A 23,436-nucleotide genomic window follows, 5' to 3' on the forward strand; every position below is an offset into this window, starting at 1 on the left:
TATATAAGTTCAAGTTTAGAGGTGTAAAACAGAGTCAGTGTCACATTACCTCCCATTATATTTCTGGGTAAGCATTAACAACACTATTTTTAGTGTGCTAAAATGAAATTGATTTTTATGTTTGGGTAAATATAGAGTACCCCACAATGGGGATCTGTGCACCTCATTTGCAGAGTAGTGGTTTCACTGATCATACACTGTTCATTGAAGGAATCATTTTTTTATTTAACAGCACAGATCTGTGGTTTTTAAGGTTAGCATGAAATGAATGAAATGAAACTGAATGAAACTGTAAATATATATATATATATATATATACATATATATATATAGTGGGCATATAGTAGTGGGCATAGATAAATTTTTTTAATCTAGATTAATCCAAAATGCCGAAGGAATTCAGAATATGTGTGCTACCCAAATAAAAGTAAGTCTTTGAGAATGGGTTTCTCAAGCCAGGTGGTGCATTAGACCATATATATATATATATATATATATATATATATATATATATATATATATGGTGACAGAAGTTTCCCCAATGCAACAGAATGACAGTGACAGGACAATAACACAGATAATAAAAGAGTAAATAGGGAATATATATATATATATATATATATATATATATATATATATATATATATATATATACATATATATATAAAGATTTGCATAAAATAGAAATATGTAAAGATTAAGAGCACTATTTCTAATATATATATATATATATATTAAAAATTTAATCAGACTTTTTGAACAGCACAATAGATCAATAGTAAGTATTAGTAAGACGGAAAGTGTTGCCAGGTTTCATACAACAAAACTTGCCCAATTGCTTTGCAAAACTAGCCCAAACGAACCACGTTTTGAGGGGGTCCCCCAGTACAAATCTTGCTCCGGGGACTAAAATACACGAGGCTGGGGTCGCATCAACCCACAGATATGAAAAACAACCCTCGGTGACAGTGACAAAATAGACAATTCCACAGGAAAACCACAGACTTGGCAACACTGTGACGGATAGTAATGTCTACAATAGATACGAGCACTGTGGCTGTGCAACCTGAACAGCTTGACGTTGTCTAATTTGAAACAGTCTCCCTACTGCACTAATAGTAGTAAAGCTTTCCTCTGTGTATACATATTCTTACAAGTACAATTAGATGTATTATTTGTGTCCCCTTAAAAAATTGCTCTTGAGATATTTTGTTTATTGTCCCCCCAAACTGTTAGACGAAATTTACACCCCAGAAAGATATATAGATATTTAGATAGATACTATAGTTTACCTGGGCACTGAATATTCCAGTGTAGTATAACATGACTGCACTATATGAGGATAAGGTGGGGAGGGAGGTTACAAGAGCTTTTAGCCTATCACAACCATGCACATGGGAGTAAATCTCTCCTCTCTATCCCTTCTCTCTCTCTCTCTCTCTCTCTGTCTCTCCTTCTCACTGCCCGAGTGTGACTTAGCTGTGGCTCTGGTCTGCATGCACAGCAGTAGGAAGCCAACTGACACACAGTGATCATCTCTGCTGCCTCCCTGGTTAAATCTGCATGGCAACTTAACACAGAGATTACACAGAGAGTATTGTGTTTGACCAGCAACTACACAAATAGAGTAGATGTCTGATGCTTGCCTGGTGCTGGATTATTAGGAGGATCATTTCTCCAAAGCGGGAGAAGTGATTAGACATCAGCATGCCATTGGTTTCTCCATAGCAAGAGAGTTTAACAACCTCAACTCCTTCACTGATTCAGTTCTTCAAGCGTTCAGTTGTGTCCTCGCTGTGGTGCCTCAAGCTGAGCGGATGGTTCTCTCCAAGGACTCCTCGTCAGAGCAACAATGAATATTAACAGAGAAGGACAGCAAATCAATTAGGTGGATGTCTGGCTATCTGCAAAATTTGTACAGTTGAAGGTGTGTGCAGTTGCAGAAAGAAGGGAGAACTTTGGAAAAATCCCTTACCAGTGTGCTCCGGAAGAACTTGGCGAGATGTCCAAACCTTCACGTCTGGTCAAGCCCTCCAAGCAGTCCCGAAAGGAACCTCCAGGAAATCGCTCACACATGCTGGTCGTCGGGGAGAGGCTGATGAGGGCTGGCAGTGAGGGCAACCTGGTGAGATCCAGACCACCCCAGAAGCCTTCTGACACCAATCCAGTGGGTTCCAATCCAGGTATCATGCTTCCTAAATCTGATTGGCGTTAGCATTATCTTGATTATTTGATTAGATATTTGTGTCACTCTACAAAATATTAGACATATGACCACACACACACACACACATACAGATATGCTTACGGTTCTGCCATGAGTTTAGATCCGCCTGTCTGAGGAGCTTTTGTACGATATTCCTGACTGCAGCACATGAGTGCGCTTGTATACTTTGGCTGATGCCTTCTCTATATGGGGGGATTAAGACAGGGGTTTGACCCTCACTGTTCACTCTGCTGATTAGTTACATTCCCTCCTCATCATCAAATTATCTCACATCACTTGATCTCATTGGTGCTGATCAAACCAGCAACTCTCAGCTAGATTCACTAAGAGTTACATGTTTTTAAACAGTGACTGAATAGGAAGCTAAACACATGGTTGTATTTGTACTACCGATTTAAGCATAAAATGGTTCTAAATGATTTATGAGACAGGAGATTTTATCAACCTATGCTCCCAAATGATTTTGATGTACATTTACACTAGTTGGCTTTCTCTGCAAAGTTCTATTTTAAGAAATTAACAATGACATCTGTGTGCTTGTGTGCACTGTGTAATAGTTACAAAAAGATTGGAAAAATCTTCAGAGAGAAGAGCAGCAATGGGAAGCTCCCTCGATTGATGTCAGCAGTTGACTTATAAGTTGTGACAGTGCGGTTAGGCAAAAGTTTGAAGAACTGTCACCGCTCTAATTAGGTCAGTTTAGAAACCACATGGTAGCTAATGGGTGCAGGGACTGAGGCTTCTCAAATCAATTAATATTTTATCAGACACCTTCCACAAAAGACTTTCTTGTGGTTCATTACTGTAAACACACATTCATACATGCTGGTATTCCTATCTTTATGGGGACATTCCATAGATTTAATTGTTTTTATACTGTAAAAACTGTATTTCTATCCACTTACCCTATACCCTAAAATTACCCCTCACACAAAGACTACTGCATTTTTAGATAAAAAATATATATATATATCAATCATTCTTTATGATTTATAAGCTTGTTTCCTCGTGGAAACCAAAAAAACAAACAAAGTCCCCACAAAGTCAAAATCTACTGGTACTATCGTTGTGGTGTCATTTGATGGGTGCACACACACAAGATAAACAAGTGATGCACAGATACTATTGTCAAAACTCTACATTAGAACATTCAATAGCAAACACTTAAACTAATAACAAAACATAGACCTACTTACAGTAGCTGATTCAGAAGTGACAGATTGTCATAACAAAGTCAGAATTACCTCTTCTCCTAGGTTCATGAAACAGTTGTCCATAAAATGCGTTGCTGTTCTGTTGTAAGCAATCTTAAAGATTCCTGAATGCATCTACTTTTGGAAGGCCAAATAAAGTGATTTTGCTTTTGCCAAGATACAAACAGCATCTTCCTGACAAGGCTGCTTCAACACTAACTGTGGTTACTGAAACAACGCCTTCTTTCTTTGCGTAATCATCTGGGCGGCATTACGCAAATATTTCCATATGTGGGGACGTGTTTGAATGAGCAGTTTTAAGAGTCTTAACTTTGAAAAATATCTCTTTGGATTTTAGACTTTAGTCTTTGCAACTTTACAGATCTTCTACATTCACCAAGAGCTTGTAATACTCCAAAGAGAAAGGGACATTTTTAATCACATCGTAATCACATGTCGGTCCAAACCCGTAAAAGCTTTTATACACAATTTAAGATATTTTGGACGAAAACCAGGAGGCTTGAGACTGTCACGATTCTGCCTTCATTTCCTGACTTTTCTCTAGTCTTGAGGCAGGATCATGACAGACCCGTGTTTTCTGTGTTGTCTCGTCCCCTTGCCCCGCCCCCTTGTTATCCTAGTCTTGTCGTGATTGCCTTATCTGTGCCACCTGTTGTGTCTTAATTAGTTCTCCTATTTAGATCCCCTAGTGTGCTCTGTCTTTTGTCAGTTCATTGTGATTGTTTCCACATTGTGAGATGCGTTTTTACATGTTCCTGTGAAGTATTGTTACTCAGTGTTGCTCTTGGAAGAAGACGTTGTGAGACCTGTTATTTGTAGTTAGTGTTCTTGTGTTTCGAGTCTTTGTTTATCGTGTCTTGTTAAGTAGTCTAGTATCTGCCCTAGTCTTTGTTTTCCCCCTCGTGGGTTTTGTTTTCCCCTTTTTGTGTAATAAATCCTGTGTTTAGTACATCCTGTCTGTACTTGAGTTCCTCCTTACCCCTCCACATGACAGAGACTGTCCCATAGACTGCCAAGTAAGTTATACTGTCAAGGTCCAGAAAAGTATTAAATGAACCGTCAAGTGGTTCAACCAGGACATTATGAAGCAACGAGAATAATTTTTTGCTCAAATAAAACATGACTATATTCAACAATTCATTTCTTCTCTTTTCCTGTCCGCATCACCGTGGTGCTATTTTGGAGAATATGAGTTGGACCCAGACAGGGTACGCTCTTCTGTGTCAGCCACGTCACATGGATATGTATTTACGCTGTGATTTGAAAGGAAACAGCGCATCCTTGTAGCACTGCTGAGACAGAAGAGCGTATGCTGCCTGGGTCCAACTCATATTCTCCTAAATACTGGAGATGAATTGTTGAATATAGTTGTTATTTTTATTTGAGTACAAAAATTATTCTCGTCAATTCATAACGTTATTGTTGAACCACTGATGCCAGGTGGACTTTTCTGACAATGCTTTTCATACTTTTCTGGACCTTGAAAGTGTAACTTACTTGGAGGTCTATGGGACAGTCACAAGCCTCCCGGTTTTCATCCAAAATACCTTAAATAGTGTTCAGAAGACAAACAAAGCTTTTAGAGGTTTGGGGTTAAGTGATTAATGACAAAATGTACATTTTGGGGTGGAGTATCCCTATAAAGTGATAGTGACAGTTGTACTTTATTACTAAAGAAAAGTATTTTAAATTATATATGTTCTTTTAAAATCTAACAACAAAAGCTTCAGTGTTTCCACAAAAAAATAAAAAAAATAAATAAATAAAAAGCACAACACTGATAATAATGAGAAATGTTTTTTTTTAGAGCAACAAACTACTGAAGACTGGATTAACGTCTGCTGAAAATTCAGCTTTGACATCACAAGAATTCATTATATTTTTAAATATCTTCAAATAGAAAAATGTATTGTACAGTGTAATTATAAAAATAAAAATACATATTTTTTTCAGTATTTTCTAAAAATCCCCAATCTTTTTAACGGTAATATAATTATATTTTTTATCTGTTACTACATGCTTTTCATTAGATTGTTATTTGCTGTTTTTGAGTATGTGTGAATATATTTTAGTATAGTGCCTATTTATGTTATCAGTCTCCAGCGACTTCCAAATGCCAAAATAGTTTTCTTTCACTTCAATGATTTTTACTCACACTGCTTGGAGAGGTATGAGATTGAAGGCACAGCCCTAGGACCACTGTCCCCTGCTGTCCCCCATTCCCTCAGTCAGGTCTATTAAAACAGAGATTTATCCCAGAGACAGCACCAATCCTGCCACACCGCTGCAGATACAGTACATGACATTTCCACAGGCACAGAATCCAACACCACGTGGACTCTTAGAGTTCTTTCTACCCTCAGAGGCTCCAAATGTGCTCCAAGAGATTCCTCTGGAAATCCTGCAGCTCCAATTGCCTCCATGAACTCACATCTAATTTTAAAGCCTCTTTTCTTGTGGATTTGTGCAATGAACTGCAGTTCATGTTTATGAAGAATGTATTTTTTTTCTATTCAGCTGAACTATAAAATGCATTTTTAGCAAAAGGTGCACCTGAGATATCACACCTGTTTTTGTTACAGCCTAATGCTATCTAACGGGCAACAATTATTATTCTTTTTTTTAATTATTAAAAAGTTGGGGGTGTTGCCTTTCATTTTGTAGCCAATCAGGATGGTTGTCACATCAGTTTGAGTGCAACAGTGCAACAGTCAGGTTTTGGAAATAAAAATTCTATTCATTTTCACTGTCAAGGGATTGATTTTAAACAATGACTTATAAGAGAGATCAACTGTGAGATCTATGATATATGCTTTTGTTGCTTTTGTTTTTTCTTTAAAAAAACTGTGTTCACCAATAGTTACCCAAGATTACCCAAGAAAAATAGTTTATACTTCTCTCTCATTTTTAATTCAATATTATAGAAAGAACTTTGTCTTTCAGCCCAATTTTCTAATACTTTTTCAAAACCCTTTGGTGCTCTGATTTTTTTATTTTGTGCTAGCTTTGGGAATGAAATGAGAAATATATTTCAAAAGCAAGTTACATTAATAAGTAGGCTACAGAGGTGTAGCGGGTGAGGAAATGCTTTGCTAGGTTGGAGATCATTTGGGCCTCTCTCTGCTAAATAGGGTGATAACATTCGCCTACTTTACAGCTGTATAGGAAAAATGAAAAGTTCTCAAAAAAGCTTTTCTTTATGATATAGTTCATGCTTATTGCACAATCAGAGCTTAAGAAAAACAGGATGCTTTTTTAAAGCAACACACTCCTATTAGGAAATGTCACTTTAGTGACTTATCCTACATGCAAAATGTTTTCGTCAAAGCTTAAAATTTCACTTAATCATCCTGCTAAAGAGTTACTGCTTATTGTACGCAGAAATTAATTAATGTGTAACTTAATTTTTATGCTCTGCAGTTATATAACCTCCCTGCATCTGCCACTAAAGCACTAATGTAATACAGGAATAAGCCAGATCTTCATGTGCCATTATGTCAGCGTAATCATCAGGAAGCAATATGGTTTGACATCAGTGTGATCTCACACAGGAAGTGTGCCTGGCTTGTCCCATTCCTCTCTGCTGCCCTGTCCAACCTCATTTTTGTCCCTGCCACCAGCTTAGCTCTATGGCCTTCTCACAGCTTTGAACCAAACAGTTCAGAAAATATACAGTATGCAGAGCACAACAGTCTAAAAAAAAAATCAATGTTGGTAATCATGGAGCTTATTTTTTTTTTCCAAGATTCAACCCTATGTCCACATTAACATTCCTGTCATTCATCAGCACGTTCTGCATGGAAGAACTGCAGAAAACCGGTTAAAACACTGACCACTTCTGTGCAATTTTCTGATAATGATTTGGAGTTTAAAGCTGCTGTGAGCATGCCTTCAGTCTAATCTCCAATAAAGTCCTGTTTGTCTGGTAATGCAGTAGCTGAGCCCAGGAATATCAGTGCTCACTGTTGTCAGAACCACACGACTTCAAAACCTGAGTGGGCCAAAATCCACAATGCAGACTGCTAAGCTTGGCCTCTTCTGGTGGAGTTATTAAAGATACACATTCCCCCCAATTAAAACTGTCTATAATGAGACTTCTAAGAGAATTGATTTCATACTCATTATAGTCAGGAAAGACAATTCATTACAGACCATTTGGCAGCTGGAGTTAGTCTGTTTAAAATAATAATTCTATAGAGCTGTTGTGAAAGTTTATGTTCTATTTCAGTTGTTAGTCAAGCCACTTTTTATTGTGTTTTATTTAAAGCCTGAGATGTGAATAAAGTTAATCTAGGACAAACAGCCATTCACAATGTAACAGGTTGAAGTGTTGTAACTGGCAGGATTGGTGTGCAATATTAAATGGAGAGCATTTCCTGAGATTTTCCATTAAAATATGTGGAGGTCATGTATTATTAAAAGAAATGCCATGGTTTGGTTTCTCTTTCCGCCTCCTCTCTTTCTCCATAGTGTATGTAGTTTTTTGCTCTGCACACACACAGAGAAATGAAAAGAGATGCTTTCTCAAAGTATGATTTTTATTTTCTTTTTCTGGATAACACCAGATAGCTGGTTTTATTATATTTACTGTATTTTTTTTTAGGTTACAGTCATGCCAATTTATCAAAAGTTACAGTGAAAGTACAGTGCCTACAAAATTTAAATAGGTGACAGGGGACCCAGCATAAGGAGACATGACCGGCATACTTAAAAAAAAAGACCTTAAACACTTTAATGATGCCAAATAAACTATGGATACTGGACAGTAAGTAACAAAACTAATTATGTTATTTTTATTTTATTTTTTACAAATGTAAGTTAGTGGACCGAACATAATGATTTTAAATTATGTTCCTTTTAACAAATAAGCTTTTTTCCTGCCAGCAAAATAATTGGCAAGCCATATATTCATGAATGAATGTAGATTAGTAGAAGTAGAAGGCTAAATGTATTATAATGTATTATATGTATTTTTTTACTTTGGTCTATAAAATTTTTGCACATTATACAATTAGTACAATGTATGCTTTTTATTTATTTATTTATTTTATTTTATTTTATGGAGGAGGAGATATTTGATGTCTATGTGAAATATATATATATATATATTTATTATTATTATTATTATTATTATTATTATTATATCTGATGCCATTTTAATCCAACTACAAGGATTAGAGTTTTGGCCATGATAAATTACTTAAAGGTGCATAATGAGCCAAGAACAGACTAATGCACATAATTTGAACTCTTTATTACTGCCGAAGCCTGTACACATTTTTCAAGTATATCATAGTACAGTTTATTATGTGCATTCTCATTTGAATGCACATAATAAGTATTGCCCAGTACTGAACACCGAATACGTCATCTTTATGCTTGACTGAAACTGTCCTTTTAGATAACTCTAACAGATGCTGTCGAATCACAGAAGCATCTTGTGGCTGTCACACAAGGACAACACTAAACTTCCCAATGCTTCAGCTGCTGCCAAACAAGCCAGATCTAACTGATCAAAAGCCAATGTCTTGAAAACGCTGCACTGTTTCTCTTTATATGTGTTTGGGTTCTTCATGCCTCATCCTTGTCTCGACTTCCAGTAATGTTTTGAGTGCTTTTTCATTTTCTCATATAATTCTCTGTATCTTTGCAACCAGCTGAATCATAGAATTGAATTCTGTAAAAGTCCTTCTGTTCTAAAACAAGTATTATATGATGAAGCTGAATCCAATGTAGCATAATATTAATCTTGGGATTTCAGCCAGGGCTAAATTATGGATTTAGATTAGATTTAGATTTAGATTAGATTTGTCACTGGTTAATTAATAACCTGCCCAGAATGGCTGGTAACGTGGTACACTGTCTAGTCCACAAGCCGCTAGCTATGATGTCATGTTTTGCAACAGCAAAAAAAAAAAAAAAATCCCCATGGCTCCCTATCTCTGTGCTTGTCTTAGCCCAGCCAGGAGCTCTAAATAGGGGCAAGCAGCAGAGAAAAGATCCTTCTCAGGACCATAATGAATTTCTCCTCCTCTCATCTGTTCTGTTTGTGATGTGCGCTGTACACGCTCACTGAGAATGTAGTGAACCATTGCAGCATGGCAGTCCAGAGGAGTCTGCTTCAGGGCACAAGTGAACTAGATCAATCAGCTTGGCTTTGTCAACCTAGAAGAGCCCTCCACCGCCACCGTTACATCTGTGTCCCTGCATGCACTGCGCTGCTCTTAGGTGTCACATCCTTCTGACAGCCTTTTTGTTTTAAATCAAAACACTGATGGAGACATTTCTTCAAATACATCCTTTATGTCTTCTACAAATGCATAGTTTAGAATAATTTTTACAAGAAGTCTCTTATGTTTAAGACTTTATTACAGTAAAAACAGCAATACTGTGAAATATTATTACACAATTTTTTATGTATTTTAAATGTAACATATTCTTAATGGCAAAGCTGAATTTACAGCAATTATCATCCCGTCTTCAGTTACATGATCCTTCGGAAATCATTTTAATATTCAGATTTGGTGCTTAAGAAACATCTCATATTATTATCAGTTTTAAAAACAGCTGCATATTATATGATAGACTACCATAAGGTTGGGACATAAAAAGATTTTTAAAAGTAAAAATGATACTCATTTTCAACAATACTATATGAAAATACTTTTTTTCCAGCAAAGACATAAAAAAAATTATCAAATTTAGAGTAAAGACAATTTCTAAAGTTTCAAGATTTCACATATAGGCTAAATCGTGTTCTTTTATTTATTTTTTTATATTTAACATCCTGAAATCATTCTAACACTGATTATTTATTTATATATATATATATATATATATATATATATATATATATATATATATATATATATATATATATATATATATATATATATATATATATATATGATTATAATATATATTCAAATAGAAAAAAAGTGTAACATTTAACTGTTTACAATTAAATACAAATCATACTCACCCCATTTTTAGCGATAATATACTTATATTGTTTTTCTGTTATTACCTGCTTTCAGGTTGATTGCAATTTTTTTAGTCTTTTTGTTTTAGACTTGTTCGATCTATAGAACTACTGTAAAACAAAGCCACACATGTACATTGACACTGAACAAAGCTGAGTGATGCTGTCTTGCAGTTAATTCTCCTTAAGTCGAAAGAGTTTCGGGAGAGTGTCTTGTATCCTAGAGACATTATGTATTTCCTTATGGGTTAGCTTGGAAACAGAATACCATTAGAGAAGATCTTAGAAGTGTAAACTTGGCTGTGGCAGTGCTTAAGTCTCTCATTGGTTGAATAAAGCCGACCTGCTCAGGGACTTTATCTGTGTTGTTTGTGTCTGTCTAATGGCGCTGAAAGAGCAATGACTAAAAATATGATGTCCTCTGGGCAGCCCTTCATATAAATGTCAGTTTTGCCCACTGGACTGTATAGTTGGTCTTCTGTTATCACTTTGTTCTCTGTCTTTCTTTTAAATGTTAAAAGTGGCTAGAGAGAATGGATTTGGATGTGAGAGGAAAGTTACATGATATGAAAAAGGTAAGTTTGAAAAATGCTGGACATTTCGAACAAGAACACTCTCAGAAAAAAACTTTGAAAGCTGTCAGTAGGGGAAGTACCTTTAAGAACTATTGTGTACTTTTAAAGGAACCAATATGGACCCTTTAGGTACCAACGTGTTCCTTTGAAAAGGTGAGCTGTAAAAACGGTATGGTTCTCGCCATAATTTAAAAAAAAATGGATAATAGCTATATTATAAAATATTTTAATTTAGAAAAGTTTTAAAAGCTATTCAATTGTATAATGGAGACAGTATCATTGTTTTCAAAGTTGATAATTATAAGAAATGTTTGTTCAGCAACAAATCATCATATTAGAATGATTTCTGAAAGAAGACTGGAATAATGGCTGCAGAAAGTTCAGCTTTGCTTCACAGAAATAAAACTATTTCATCACAGAAAAACAGATATTCCAAATTGTAACAGCATTTCAAAATATTTGTTTCCGCTGTTTTACTGTATTTTCGATCAAATAAATGCAGGTGAGACTTTAAAAGAGTACAACATCTTAACAACTCCAAACTTTTGAACAGTACTGTATAATAAAATAATGTTTTTAATATATTATCTCATTGTATATTCACTGTTGTTTTGTTGCCTTGTTGATTCTTTGTTTTTCACACTGTATCTGTGGATGAACAGAAAGAGAGGGTGGAGGAACCAGCGGAAATTAATTATTAACTGCAACAAGCAAATCTTTTCCAATTCCTGCACACAGTGGCAGCTGTTGGAAACTTTATATGAAAAACAATGCATTTTTAGATTTTTAGCGTCTTCTGGGAAACATCTTGCTCTCCCAGTTCATTAAGGAGAGGATAGCAAGAGATGTAACAGAATCTGCCCTACTCTCCTAAGCTTTGTTTAAAATGCTGATTGTTGTCTGTTCAGGGTCACAGGTAGGGCTTGTTGCTGAAAAACGAACCCCTTGCTGACAGAACGAGAGCTGTGCTTTGAAACATGAAGGAAATCTCTTATTTGCTTTTATTGTGTTCTTTGTCTTAAACCTCTGGTGCCGCAGCCTGTGTCCAAACACTCTGGAACCACAAACATAAACACTTCTTAACTAATTGTCTAGGCATTAATCTCTCTGTCACCACTGTCCTATGCTTGCTGATAGTAGACAAAGGTGAGGTTTCAGGACCAGGAGTGCCATTAGTCTTAAAATAGACCCTCCTTTTTGCTGCATTTCCGATTCACACATAGTCTAACTTAGACAAATTTCAGCTCAGTAGTGCAGAGAGTAGAGCCGTGGTTTGAGCAGTGGGCGAGACACTCATATATTTAATAGAGGGAGAGGCAGTGTGAGCCTCACACCGAACAGGATACACATGCAAACTGACTCGGAGGACATTTAGAGCTGGTGAGTTTTTTTGTAGGACTGAATTACCCCTATAAATGTCAAATCATTTATGAGCACACATTTCATAAACAGTGCTTTGGGATGCTTATGTTTTATGTTTGTATTGCTGCTTTAGAACTCCTTGCAGATATTGAACTTTGTCATTGAGATTTATACGGCATGTTTTAACAACCAGAACCAGACTGTTGTGTGTGGCGAGTGAAAGTGCTGCAATCATGTGGACTTGAGCATTTCTTGCAAAGCTTTTTGTCATTGAACCAGTGTAAAGGGATATTTCAGATTTTAGCGATATATAATTTTTGCATGATAAGTATGTTGATGGTGAGTGTGTTAGACTTTGTATTATATTTAGCAATCTACCTGACTCTGTTGTACTGTTGTATTTAAGGTTAATAGTGTTCCTGTGGCTCAAGTGGTAGAGCATAGCGTTAGCAGTGAAGGTTGTTGGTTTTATTCCCAGGGAACACATGTTAAACTGTTAGCCTGAATGCACTGTAAGTCGCTTCGGATAAAAGCTTCTGCTAAATGGAATCAAAAATAGGCTTCACAGTTTCATTTCTGAAAAGGTTTCAGCATGGTTTTCACGATATTTATTGTGGTGTGGAGCAACTATTCCCTCCTTAAAATTCAAGAAATTTTTTCTTGTTCCTTTTCTCTGGAAATATTTTAATCATGCTTTATTTTGGCAGATCACGTGTGTGCTTGTATGGTTTAATAAGAGGAACAGTGTTCCAGCTCCATCTGCTATGCTTTGAAAAGACTGACACTGGCTTAATGAAAGTGTGAAATATACAAAGGGGAGTGTTGCTCACCTCATTTGCAGTAAAGATGTTATTTTTGTCATATACTCTCACACATGCAGGCCAAGTTATCATTTCTTGCATAACAAAGCAGTCACATCAATTTAATAAAAAGTTTAGTAAATAACTCTAGTAGGAAATTACGTCTGATTGTTTTACGGTCTGTCAAAAATGCAATGGAACTACCACGTTCAAGGCCCAGAAAGCTAGTAAGGACATCAATAAAATAGGACTCTCGTGAATGCACATTGCGGAATTAAGTAGTTATTTTTGTTTTCTTTGCACACAAAAAAGTATTCTCTTAGCTTTATAAAATTAAGGTTGAACCACTGATGTCACGTGAACTATTTTAATGATGTCCTTACTACTTGTGTGGACCTTGGATGTGGTAATTCCATTATATGCAGAATCAGAAAGCAATCGAATTTCATCAAAATTACTTTAATTTGTGTTCCAAAGATGAACGAAGGTTTTACAGGCCTGGAACGACACGAGGGTGAGTACTTAATTACAGAATTTTGTAGATTTTGAAAGATTTAGCACTGCATCACTTGCTCACCAATGGATCATCTGCAGTGAATGGGTGCCGTCAGAACGAGAGCCCAAACAGCTGATATAAACATCACAATAATCCACAAGTAATCCACTTACTTCAGTTGATCAATTAACATCTTATAAAGCAAAAAGCAGCATCTTTGTTGTAAACAAAATCATCATTAATAAGTTTTCTACTTCAAACTATTGTCTCCTAGCTAAAATATGAGACAGCTAGGCCTCTCTATAATATTTATATATTTCTCCTGAATCTTGTTTTTTTTTGCTTTCATTTTTGTATAAACTATTCATTTTGTTCTGTTCAACTGCAGTGTTTATAACAGACTCCTTCTCTCCTCAGAATGTTTAAAGCTACACTATTCAACTTTTGGCCCACTAGTGGTTGAAGCATAATAAGTAAGTTACTTGCGGAAAAACATTGTATTGGTAATGTGAGTTGGGTTTGGTTGTGCTCTTCTGCATGGATGAATCTGATGACGTTTTTTGAAGTGTACTGGTGTTTTAAAGATAATCATATTATCAGAGCAAATGTCACATGCTGGAAGTATCTCCACTGCCCCTTTCAATATATACAAAGAAATCCAATCGTTATAACTGGATGTGCACTCAAAAATAAGCAGACTGACTGTTTGACTGTTTGAGGTCAAAAGTACTCATGGATGAATTGTTCACACTACGATCTATGACATGCATTTAGAAAACAGATAGAGTAATGTTCATTTCATGCCGAGTCTAAAGTGGAAATCTCTTCAAATGAATCAACTGAGATTTCAATATAAAAACAAAGTATAACGTTTCAAAATAAAACAGGATGTCATTTCAAAATGCTCTGCATAGTAGCTAGAAAATAAACCAGCAGTTACAGGCACATAAATAATGGTATGAGTAAAGAGTTGACTATGCCAGAGTAACCCGCAGACAGTGTCACAGTACTGAAATCAGGGTTCAGATATTTGTGATACATCAACAGAGATTTGTGTCCTAATGGAGTAGAATGCAGGGCTCTACTGTGGGCCAGCTAAATGGTCTATGAAATAGCACTAGTTGATGAGGCTTAATTGTTGTTGAGGTCTGCTGAAATGCTGATGGCCATGCATCAGCCCAAATCTTTTGAGCCGAGGCATTTGTGTGTGTGGGCGCTGGATGGGTTGCATTCCACTGCTTTGCTGACTTAGAGAGGATTTGTATTTGACGTGATTGTGCCAGCCCTGAGTTAGAGAGCAGAGATGGCACATTCAGTATTTCCAATAACAGGTGTGGGGTTTATACTGCGACTGTGGGAGGGTGAAAGCATCAAAATGTGTTTGTGAAATACTGAATAACCAAAGTCATTTGAATCAGCTGTTAATTATCCAAGGTTAATGTTAACTGTTAACATGCAACAGTGTGGCATGTGTTTGTACAGGAAGTATTTAACAGTAAAAACAAAAAACAAATCTTTCTTCATTTTATTAAAATTACATATGTGATTATGAGGAACTATAACAGTTTAGATCGGGGGATTTGTACTTGCATTGTACATTTTGAGGGATCGATAGAGAGAGAAAGAGAGACTGCATACTGCATACTATAAAATGGCCTGTAATAAAATGTGTATAGTGTATTACAATATTAATGTATTTACGTACTTTATGATGTTTACACTCCGATTCCATTACAAATATTCATTACTGATGTAGAGTTTTATACTTGTGCATTGCATTTTAACTTTACTTGATACATTTTAATGTGGGAAAGACGATGAAAAATAGTTGAGTACAGTTCAGTATAAAGTATTTCGGATAAATTTTCACTTTTTCTTACAAAAATGACTATGATATCAAACAGTAATTCTTGGACCCTCTGTAAATATGTTCATATTCACACTCATCTACATCTTAGATGACCTGAAGGTACAATTTTGAGCAAATTTTCATTTTTGGATAACTATTTTTTTAAAGACAGGGCAAAACATGCCTGTTTTAAGGAGGAAATTACTGTTTTAGTATAGCCTATAGCACCCTTAAAAAAAGCTGCCCGGAGACATTCGTTGATGTGTTTATGTGCCATTTTCTTAACGCTATTGATGATGCACTCTGTCGGTTCAGATGTAAACCTGCTTCTTAAAAAACAATGAAGTAACAATCACCGAAACCCATAGCATTTTATGCAGTGCATCACATGTGTAGATACTGCACTGGCCTGCCACATTGCTTACACAGTGTGTGATATACTCTAATGAGCTCTCTCTCTCTCTGCACATGTCCATTTGTATTCTGTCATGTCCTAGAACCCTGGTTCAACTCAGCTGAATTTCACACACCAGTATTTACACTCCTTTGACAATCTAATGCAAGCTTGACTCATGAATCATGCATGTCGGAGAACAAGACTGCAATTTGTTCTGAGCTTGGAGGGAACAAGATATAATTTTTTAAACATCAACTTCACCATCCCCTCAGCGCAGTAGTTCCGGTAAAACGATGAGCTTGCTGGAACGGTCTGAAGACATTCATGTTGAGTTGCTAAATATCAGCTGAGAAGCATTTTTGTCACTTATCCTACTTAGAAAAACTGGGTTGGGATAAGATCTACTCACAAGATTTAATAATTCAACTAGTTGGTCTGTTCACTCCATAGACATTAACTATGACTAAAAGGTCCACTCCACAACTATAACGACAACAACAAGGAGGAACAACATCGTTGGAATCTTAAACACAAAAAAGGACTGCATCTTTTTAGATTAGATTAGATTCAACTTTATTTCCATTATGCAGAGCTAATGAAATGCAGTTAGCATCTCACCAGAAGTGCAAGGATATAGTGTTTTATATACATAAGTGCAGAGTAAGTGAAGCTATGATTTCTATTGTAAAGGGATATAGTTCACACAAAAATGTAAATTCTGTCATTAATTACTCATCCACATGTCATTTCAAACCTGTAAGATCTTTCTTTATCTTCGGAACACAAATTAAGATATTTTTTAGCTTTCTGACCCTCCATAGACAACAATGGAACGACATGTTCAAGGCTCAGAAACGTGAGGACATCGATAAAATGGTCCATGTGACATCATGGGTTCAACCTTAATTACCGAAGCTACAGTATGAGAATACCTTTTGTGCTTATTTATTCAACAATTTCTTCTTTAATATTAATTTATACCATTTGTGTATTCATAAATTTGTGGGTGGGTTGCAGCTGAATACCGGAAAGGAAAGGGCAAAGTATAGAGTTGCAGCAATACATCATAGTGTTTTAGTTTTAGATGAGGAGAGTTGGTTTAGGTTTATTGTTAGTCTGTGTGAATTACAAGGGGGCAGGAAAAACAGTCAAGGTCAAATGAATGGAAAAGGCTATGCAAGGGAGACCTGGGGTGGGTGATATTTCCTGCCTGTGTTGATGCTGGTGTCCTGCTAAGTGTACTACCAAGTTAATGGAAGATTCCTATGTTCTCCACTCATAGAATAGCAATGAAAAAGGGGACTTTATTTATTTATTTATTTATTTTGAAGAGATTAGGGTAACTCAGCTTTAATGTTTATCTATATTTGAGTCCACTCCAGACACTAAATGTCTATGCTTACATAAACATCCATTGGTCTCTGTATAGTCAATTCTCTAATGATACGTTCCAATCCTTGATGGAAAGCAGAGGTGAACAGCCCTTTTTTTTTTCTTTTTTTTTTTTTTGCTCACTAAAAATTCAGTTTGTTTTAAATATGCTGTTGCTACACTGAGAGACTGATATTCTTGGCTAATAAAGCACTACAGGTTTCTATGGAACCTACCAACTTTAGACTGTGAGAGGGGCTACCAAAATAATTGCAAGGTCATGGAATAAGTTTTACAAAGGAGGTACAGTACATTCCTCACAAAGTGTGAAGCTCAAAGGTGGCCAAGAACAACACTCACACAGACTCCTACCATATTACTAGATACAGAGACTGCGGCTCGGCATTATCAAATATTTCTTAAGAACATTTCAATCAGAATTTTCATTTTCATGTTACAAATATTTTTTTTTTTTTACATTTTTACTTAATTTACTTTTTCCAGGTTTGAGGAGCCATGACATTTGAGAACTGTCAATATTATTTAACACTAGATGGCACTGAAACATTATGTTAAAAGATTGGAAGTAAACCATTTAGTCATCCAATGCCTGATTTCAGGGATTAGCTTCACTATTTGAATGTTGTATTGTTGTTTGTCACTTGTACTCTGTGCTTTTTATAACTGAGGATCTGTTCGAACAAGTTAGTTGGTGAGAATGATGGTTGTGTTGGTTTTATTTCATTCACACAGTGTCCCTTCAGTTGCTTAACTCTTCAGAGCATTTATTGCTGGATTATAAATGAACGCAAAACACAATTTGGGATTTAAAAGATAAAGCAATTCTCCCATAACAGGACAGAGAGGTAAGTATGCAAAGCTGCTTATCAAGGTTAGCACAGGCACCAACACCTATGATTCAAGTGCTGTAGTAAAAACTGGTTGAAAGCAAGTCATTAAAAGTCCCACATTTTATGACTATTCAGTTTTACATAATACTTCAGGATTCTCAGCTGAAGACACCACACTGAATACTAATCGCAGTACACTGCAGTCTAAACATTCAACGTACGGCAGACGGGAGACACAAAATACTCTTAAGCATGTCCGTTATGTCAAATGCCGTAATTAGGACATTCACAATGCCAGTTAGAAGTTAATTTGCAGTAAGGAAACATTTTCCTTGTCACACAAAAATTTGGGAAGACAAATAATGTCCTTGCCTGAAAAATCATTGTCTAACTGTTGAACTCATGACTAAGCCTGTTCTGTATCATTAACGTTCCACTCACTATTTGTTAACTAACTAACTAATATTATATATGTATTATTATATAATATTAAATAATATTAAATGTATATTATTTTCCAAGTCTCTTATGCTCACCAAAGAAACATTTATTTGACCAAATACACAAATACATATTTTAAATAATTTTAATATATATATATATATATATATATATATATATATATATATATATATATATATGTATTTATTACTGGGGTACATTTTCTTCAGCCATTTCTCTAGTCCCATGATCCTTCAGGAATCATTATAATAAATTCTAATAGATCTAAAAGAATCCAATTAATCAGAATCAGAATACTCTGATGAGTAAAAATATGGGGAAAGAAAAAAAGGAGATATAAATATTGTTTTTGTAAGGTTTTAATAGTTTTTCTATATATATATATACATTTGAATTTATGTCATCACACTCTTGATCACAGTTTAAGTAGGTGAACCAACTACTACTGTAACTTTGTCCTTATTACATTAGATGTTTCCATGAAGTTTTGGTTATTTCTCATATTTCCTATTTTTGTTATAGCAGTTTTGCATCTATAGATTTTGTGTCTACATAGCTTTTTCCTGTTTTACCTCATTTCTAAGCACACAATTCTCATGAAAGAGGCAGAGGAATCAACATTTCATTTTGAGAGGGAAGCACTCATGATGCTAGGCCCGCAAATCCCAAAACCTCTTGAAATCATCCACGCTCATAGCTTAGTGTGGATGATGAGACATTAGTCAAACACAGTTTGACGTCCTGCATGTGAAACTTCAGATTAAACGTCAGAGTGAGACTTTTAAATTGTAAATGGCTAATGTTGTATGGCTGTGCCTCAGCATGACCACTTCATAATTTCTAAGTTTTGGAGATACAGGTTTGTCATCCAGTCCCATGTGCATAAACAACATCTGTGAGTGGAGAGAGGATATCCTCTCCATAAAGTGACCTCACATGCTTGGAAAATGACAGACAATGCCTGGATTTTCTCCAGTGGTCTGTTTCACTGAGGAAAGTTTTCCGAGGAAGTGAAAGGATATAGGGGAAGGTTTTTAATAATCCATACACTTGGAAATGGATAACATTAAAAGACCATTAAGGGGAGAGTTTTACTGTGGAATAAATTGGATGCAAACATAGAAAGTTACCCAGAGGGGCTTTGCAAGACCACTGGAGATAATGTTGGCTCATCTTTTGTTCATCTGAAGTAATTAAAAGACAATAAAAATATAATGTAGATGATGAATGGATAGATGAGCGAATGGAAAGATACAACATAAATGCTTCAATAATTCTCACAGATTTAAAAAACAGCTCACTGTGATACAACTGCCATAACACAAAATGTCATTTATTCATCGTCATACTCTTTCTTCGAGCACAAATTTTTGTCCAATGTAATTCTTAAATATACAAAATTATGTTATGCTATGTGTTAGATTGTATGCTATGCTATGCTATGTTATGTTGCTTATTTATTTCTTTCTTTACATTCAAAAGTTTGGGGCCAGGATTTTTTATTTTTTTATTGATCAAAAGTCTCTTTGAAGACATTTATAATGTTACAAAATAAACTTTTATATTGAACTTTCATCAAAGAATCCTGCAAAAAGTATCCCGATTTACATATAAAAACTAAGAAGCACAACCATTTTCATCAATGGAAAGCATATTTATTCATCTTTCTGATTATGTACAGTATAAATCTCAATTTTGACTGGTTTTCGTGATCAGTTGTCAAGTGTATATTTTTACATTGACAAAACCACTATTTATAATATTCATTTTATATCTTGGATCATGAGAAATTCTACATAAAAAGAAAGTATTACAAAATCTCAGCCTTACATCAAAGATTCTTTGCAACAGTTGCCCAGGATGTGCATAACAACACAAATGTCCTTCACGTTCCTCACAATAACTGCAGTAGTATACTGTATCTATTTGTATGTATGATAGCTTTCAGAGGAGTGTGAATGTTTGTTTAGTCCAGCAAAAAGCAGGCATTCATCCATAATCACAAGAGGAACAGCTGGCCATCATCAGTTATCTACAACCACTCAGCAGCATTAACCGTGGCCTTCCTCTCGGGGCCGTCCAGATGCCTGATGTTGATCACACACACACACACCAAACTTGTTTTTTTTTTCTTAACTGGGTAGTAAAATGTAAGGAACATCTCTTTTCCAGTCAGAAATGGGAAGCGTAATTTGTCTTCTAGACTACTACGTTATCTCAACATACCTCATTCACAATGTGTGACGCTTTCTGCACAAAAATGAGAAAAAATGATTTATATTCTCTCATGCACTAGGCTATGTTTTATGGGGAATAAGTGCAAAGGCATGCAAACTGGAAACATTTTCATCTTCTGACCCTCTTCAGTTGACTGTGATTTTTCTTTCACAATGTCTCTTTGAGGAAGCAACTCTTTCAGTGTCCATTTTCTCATAAGTGAGCAATGGGATGGGGATATTTCAGGTCAGGAAAAGATAAAGGGGCTTCAGTAGACCGTTACTAAAGTAATGTTCACTGAGAGGACACCTTAGCTGTCCCACAAAGACAAGGCCTGTAGAAAAAACAACATAAATCTTACCACATATTGTCTGTGAATGGATCATCTTAGTCCCTATATTCAGACTTGTAAACTATAAACAACAGGTCACAAGAAAGAAAGAGCATAAAGGTCCTCTTTTTTTTGCCCTAATGTTTCTCAATGAATCTTATCCACAAAGGGAGGACAGCACAGTAAAGAATGAGAAAATTCCTTCACATACCACAGAATATCTCCTGATGAAAGTTTTTTCGAAGTCCTCATTGTGTTTGGGTCAATTTGACCGGGAGAGAATTTTCTTTCTCCTGAAAATGTTACTTAATGTTATCACATTGGGCTAAGATTTACTGATTTTAATTTTAGCTACTTTAATTTTCGTTAAACATTTTTTATTGTATTCAACCATGTTACACTTGTGGTGTTCCCGGTCGAAAATGATCAATCTCGTTATGCAATATTTCCACCTAATATTGGTATCAATCTTTTAATTAGGATTGATTTTGTGTTTATTTTGTTTAACTGATTGATCGTAGGCCTTATTAGTCTGAGCTTATGTACATCAGTTTTTGAGTGAAAAAAAACATTATTTGTGGATAATTTAATTAATATTAAATAAAATCTGAAAAAAATTTGCACTGTTTATCACACTAGCAAGCATGTTCTAATGTTTAACTAAGCAACTTGTTTTGAAAAGCTTTTATTTTGTACATTGTACAAAAAAACAAAAAAAAATGACCGCCCTACACAAAAAAGTTTTAAATCTCTTGTTAGGTAGTTTTATAACCAAATATTGATATCAATCTTTTTGTCAGCTCACTTTAAAAAAAATTGCATATTAAATCGCAATCCCAATATTGGTTCAGCCCTAGTAACAACGATGCATAGGAGTAATAATGCTAAAAGTATATAAAACTGTGACTCCTTGTGATGCTGCAGTGGTTTGACTGCCCACTGGAGGGCCTCAATGCCATGCAGTCAGCCTGGACTAATAATGAGCCATCACACTGAGTGCTCTGAGACCTCTTTTGGCAAGGTGCAAGCTGTTTATGGGAAACAAATGGCCTGTTTGTAGCTTTGCTCAATAATTGCTCTCTTGGCCAGCAGCTGTGCGACTCTAAGCCGGTCATTGCTTTAACTGTGTTGCTTATCACACTAATTAATTGCAGGTCTCAAGCCAAGTACAGCCACCCACTGAGTGTCCCTATCTAATCTGTATTCCTTTGTATATTTTTTTTATGGGTTTAATCAAAGAGCAAGCGAGAAGCAACCAGAGGCTGTGCTCCCATGAGGATGTGGACAGAAACAGCAGAAAACAAAGCAGTGCAGATGAGAGTGAGCAGTCTGACCCCTGGTCCCCTCGCACCGTGCCAAGACGACACACAGTAGGAGGGCCTCGCACCGCTGGGGACGTGATCATCATGCAGTCCTACAACATGGAGCAGAAGAAAGAGGCCTTTCTTGAGCATTTGAAACAAAAGTACCCCCATCATGCTTCTGTCATTATGGGGCACCAGGAAAGACTCCAAGACAAGGTAAGCTCTAAAATATTTAAATCAGTTATTGCTAAAGACTTTTTTCAATTAAGATACATTTTTTTCGTTTTAAAAAATAAAAGTCAAATATAAATGGCTACATCAAAAACAGATCATAGGCCTATATGATAAAATAAGATAATCGCATAAAAAAATGGATTGTTTTCTGTGTAAATCATTACATTTTGTCGCTCATTGACAACTAAATTCCATAACATGACATTTCATAGCCTTGATCCAAACCTTGCAAGAAAAACTTTTACAGTTGGTGAAGCCCCTCTCCACACGTTGCGTTACTTTACTCTGATCTACACATGTTTTAAGTGACTCTTGACAGATTAAGGAACACTGACATTTTTTTATTGTTAATAGTTTCCGCTTGACATTTTCACCGTCTCTTTGCCGGATGGATAAGTTTGAGTGGCGTCGGTTTGGACTGTTGCAGGTTTATTTGAATGTATGCCTGAATAAACAATGAAATGAATAAAAAGGGAAGTCAATGTGCATAAATTGTTCAATGTAGTCTACACCTAAAATAAAATAAATAAATAAGGAAGGCTAAATTATAGCTAGGCTATATCACCTAAACATAAGATGTAGACTACTACAGAATGAATACCATATGATTTATCCAGATGACTGCGCTCACAGACAGGTTATCCAAAGCTCTAGTATTTCATACCATTGCCTTCAAAGGAAGCAGGTATAGGTCTACTGCAGAACATACTGAAGTGTGGGATAAAGTGCCTTACCTTTAAACGCTGTTGCCATTGGTCGATAAC

The 23,436-nt window shown here is 35.7% G+C and overlaps 1 protein-coding gene across 1 annotated transcript in view; it reads left to right on the forward strand.

The window, feature by feature from the left end:
• Positions 1–1,938: 1,938 nt before the first annotated feature.
• The window catches only part of LOC113092618 (sickle tail protein homolog), a 44,917-nt gene continuing 23,419 nt past the window's right edge, over positions 1,939–23,436 (forward strand). The window contains 2 exon segments of the mRNA XM_026258286.1: positions 1,939–2,183; positions 22,374–22,654. Coding sequence (XP_026114071.1) covers positions 2,003–2,183; positions 22,374–22,654 — 462 coding nt within the window. The 5' untranslated portion in view covers positions 1,939–2,002.

Source organism: Carassius auratus, unplaced genomic scaffold, assembly GCF_003368295.1.
Source record: "Carassius auratus strain Wakin unplaced genomic scaffold, ASM336829v1 scaf_tig00214675, whole genome shotgun sequence".
NCBI lineage: Eukaryota > Metazoa > Chordata > Actinopteri > Cypriniformes > Cyprinidae > Carassius > Carassius auratus.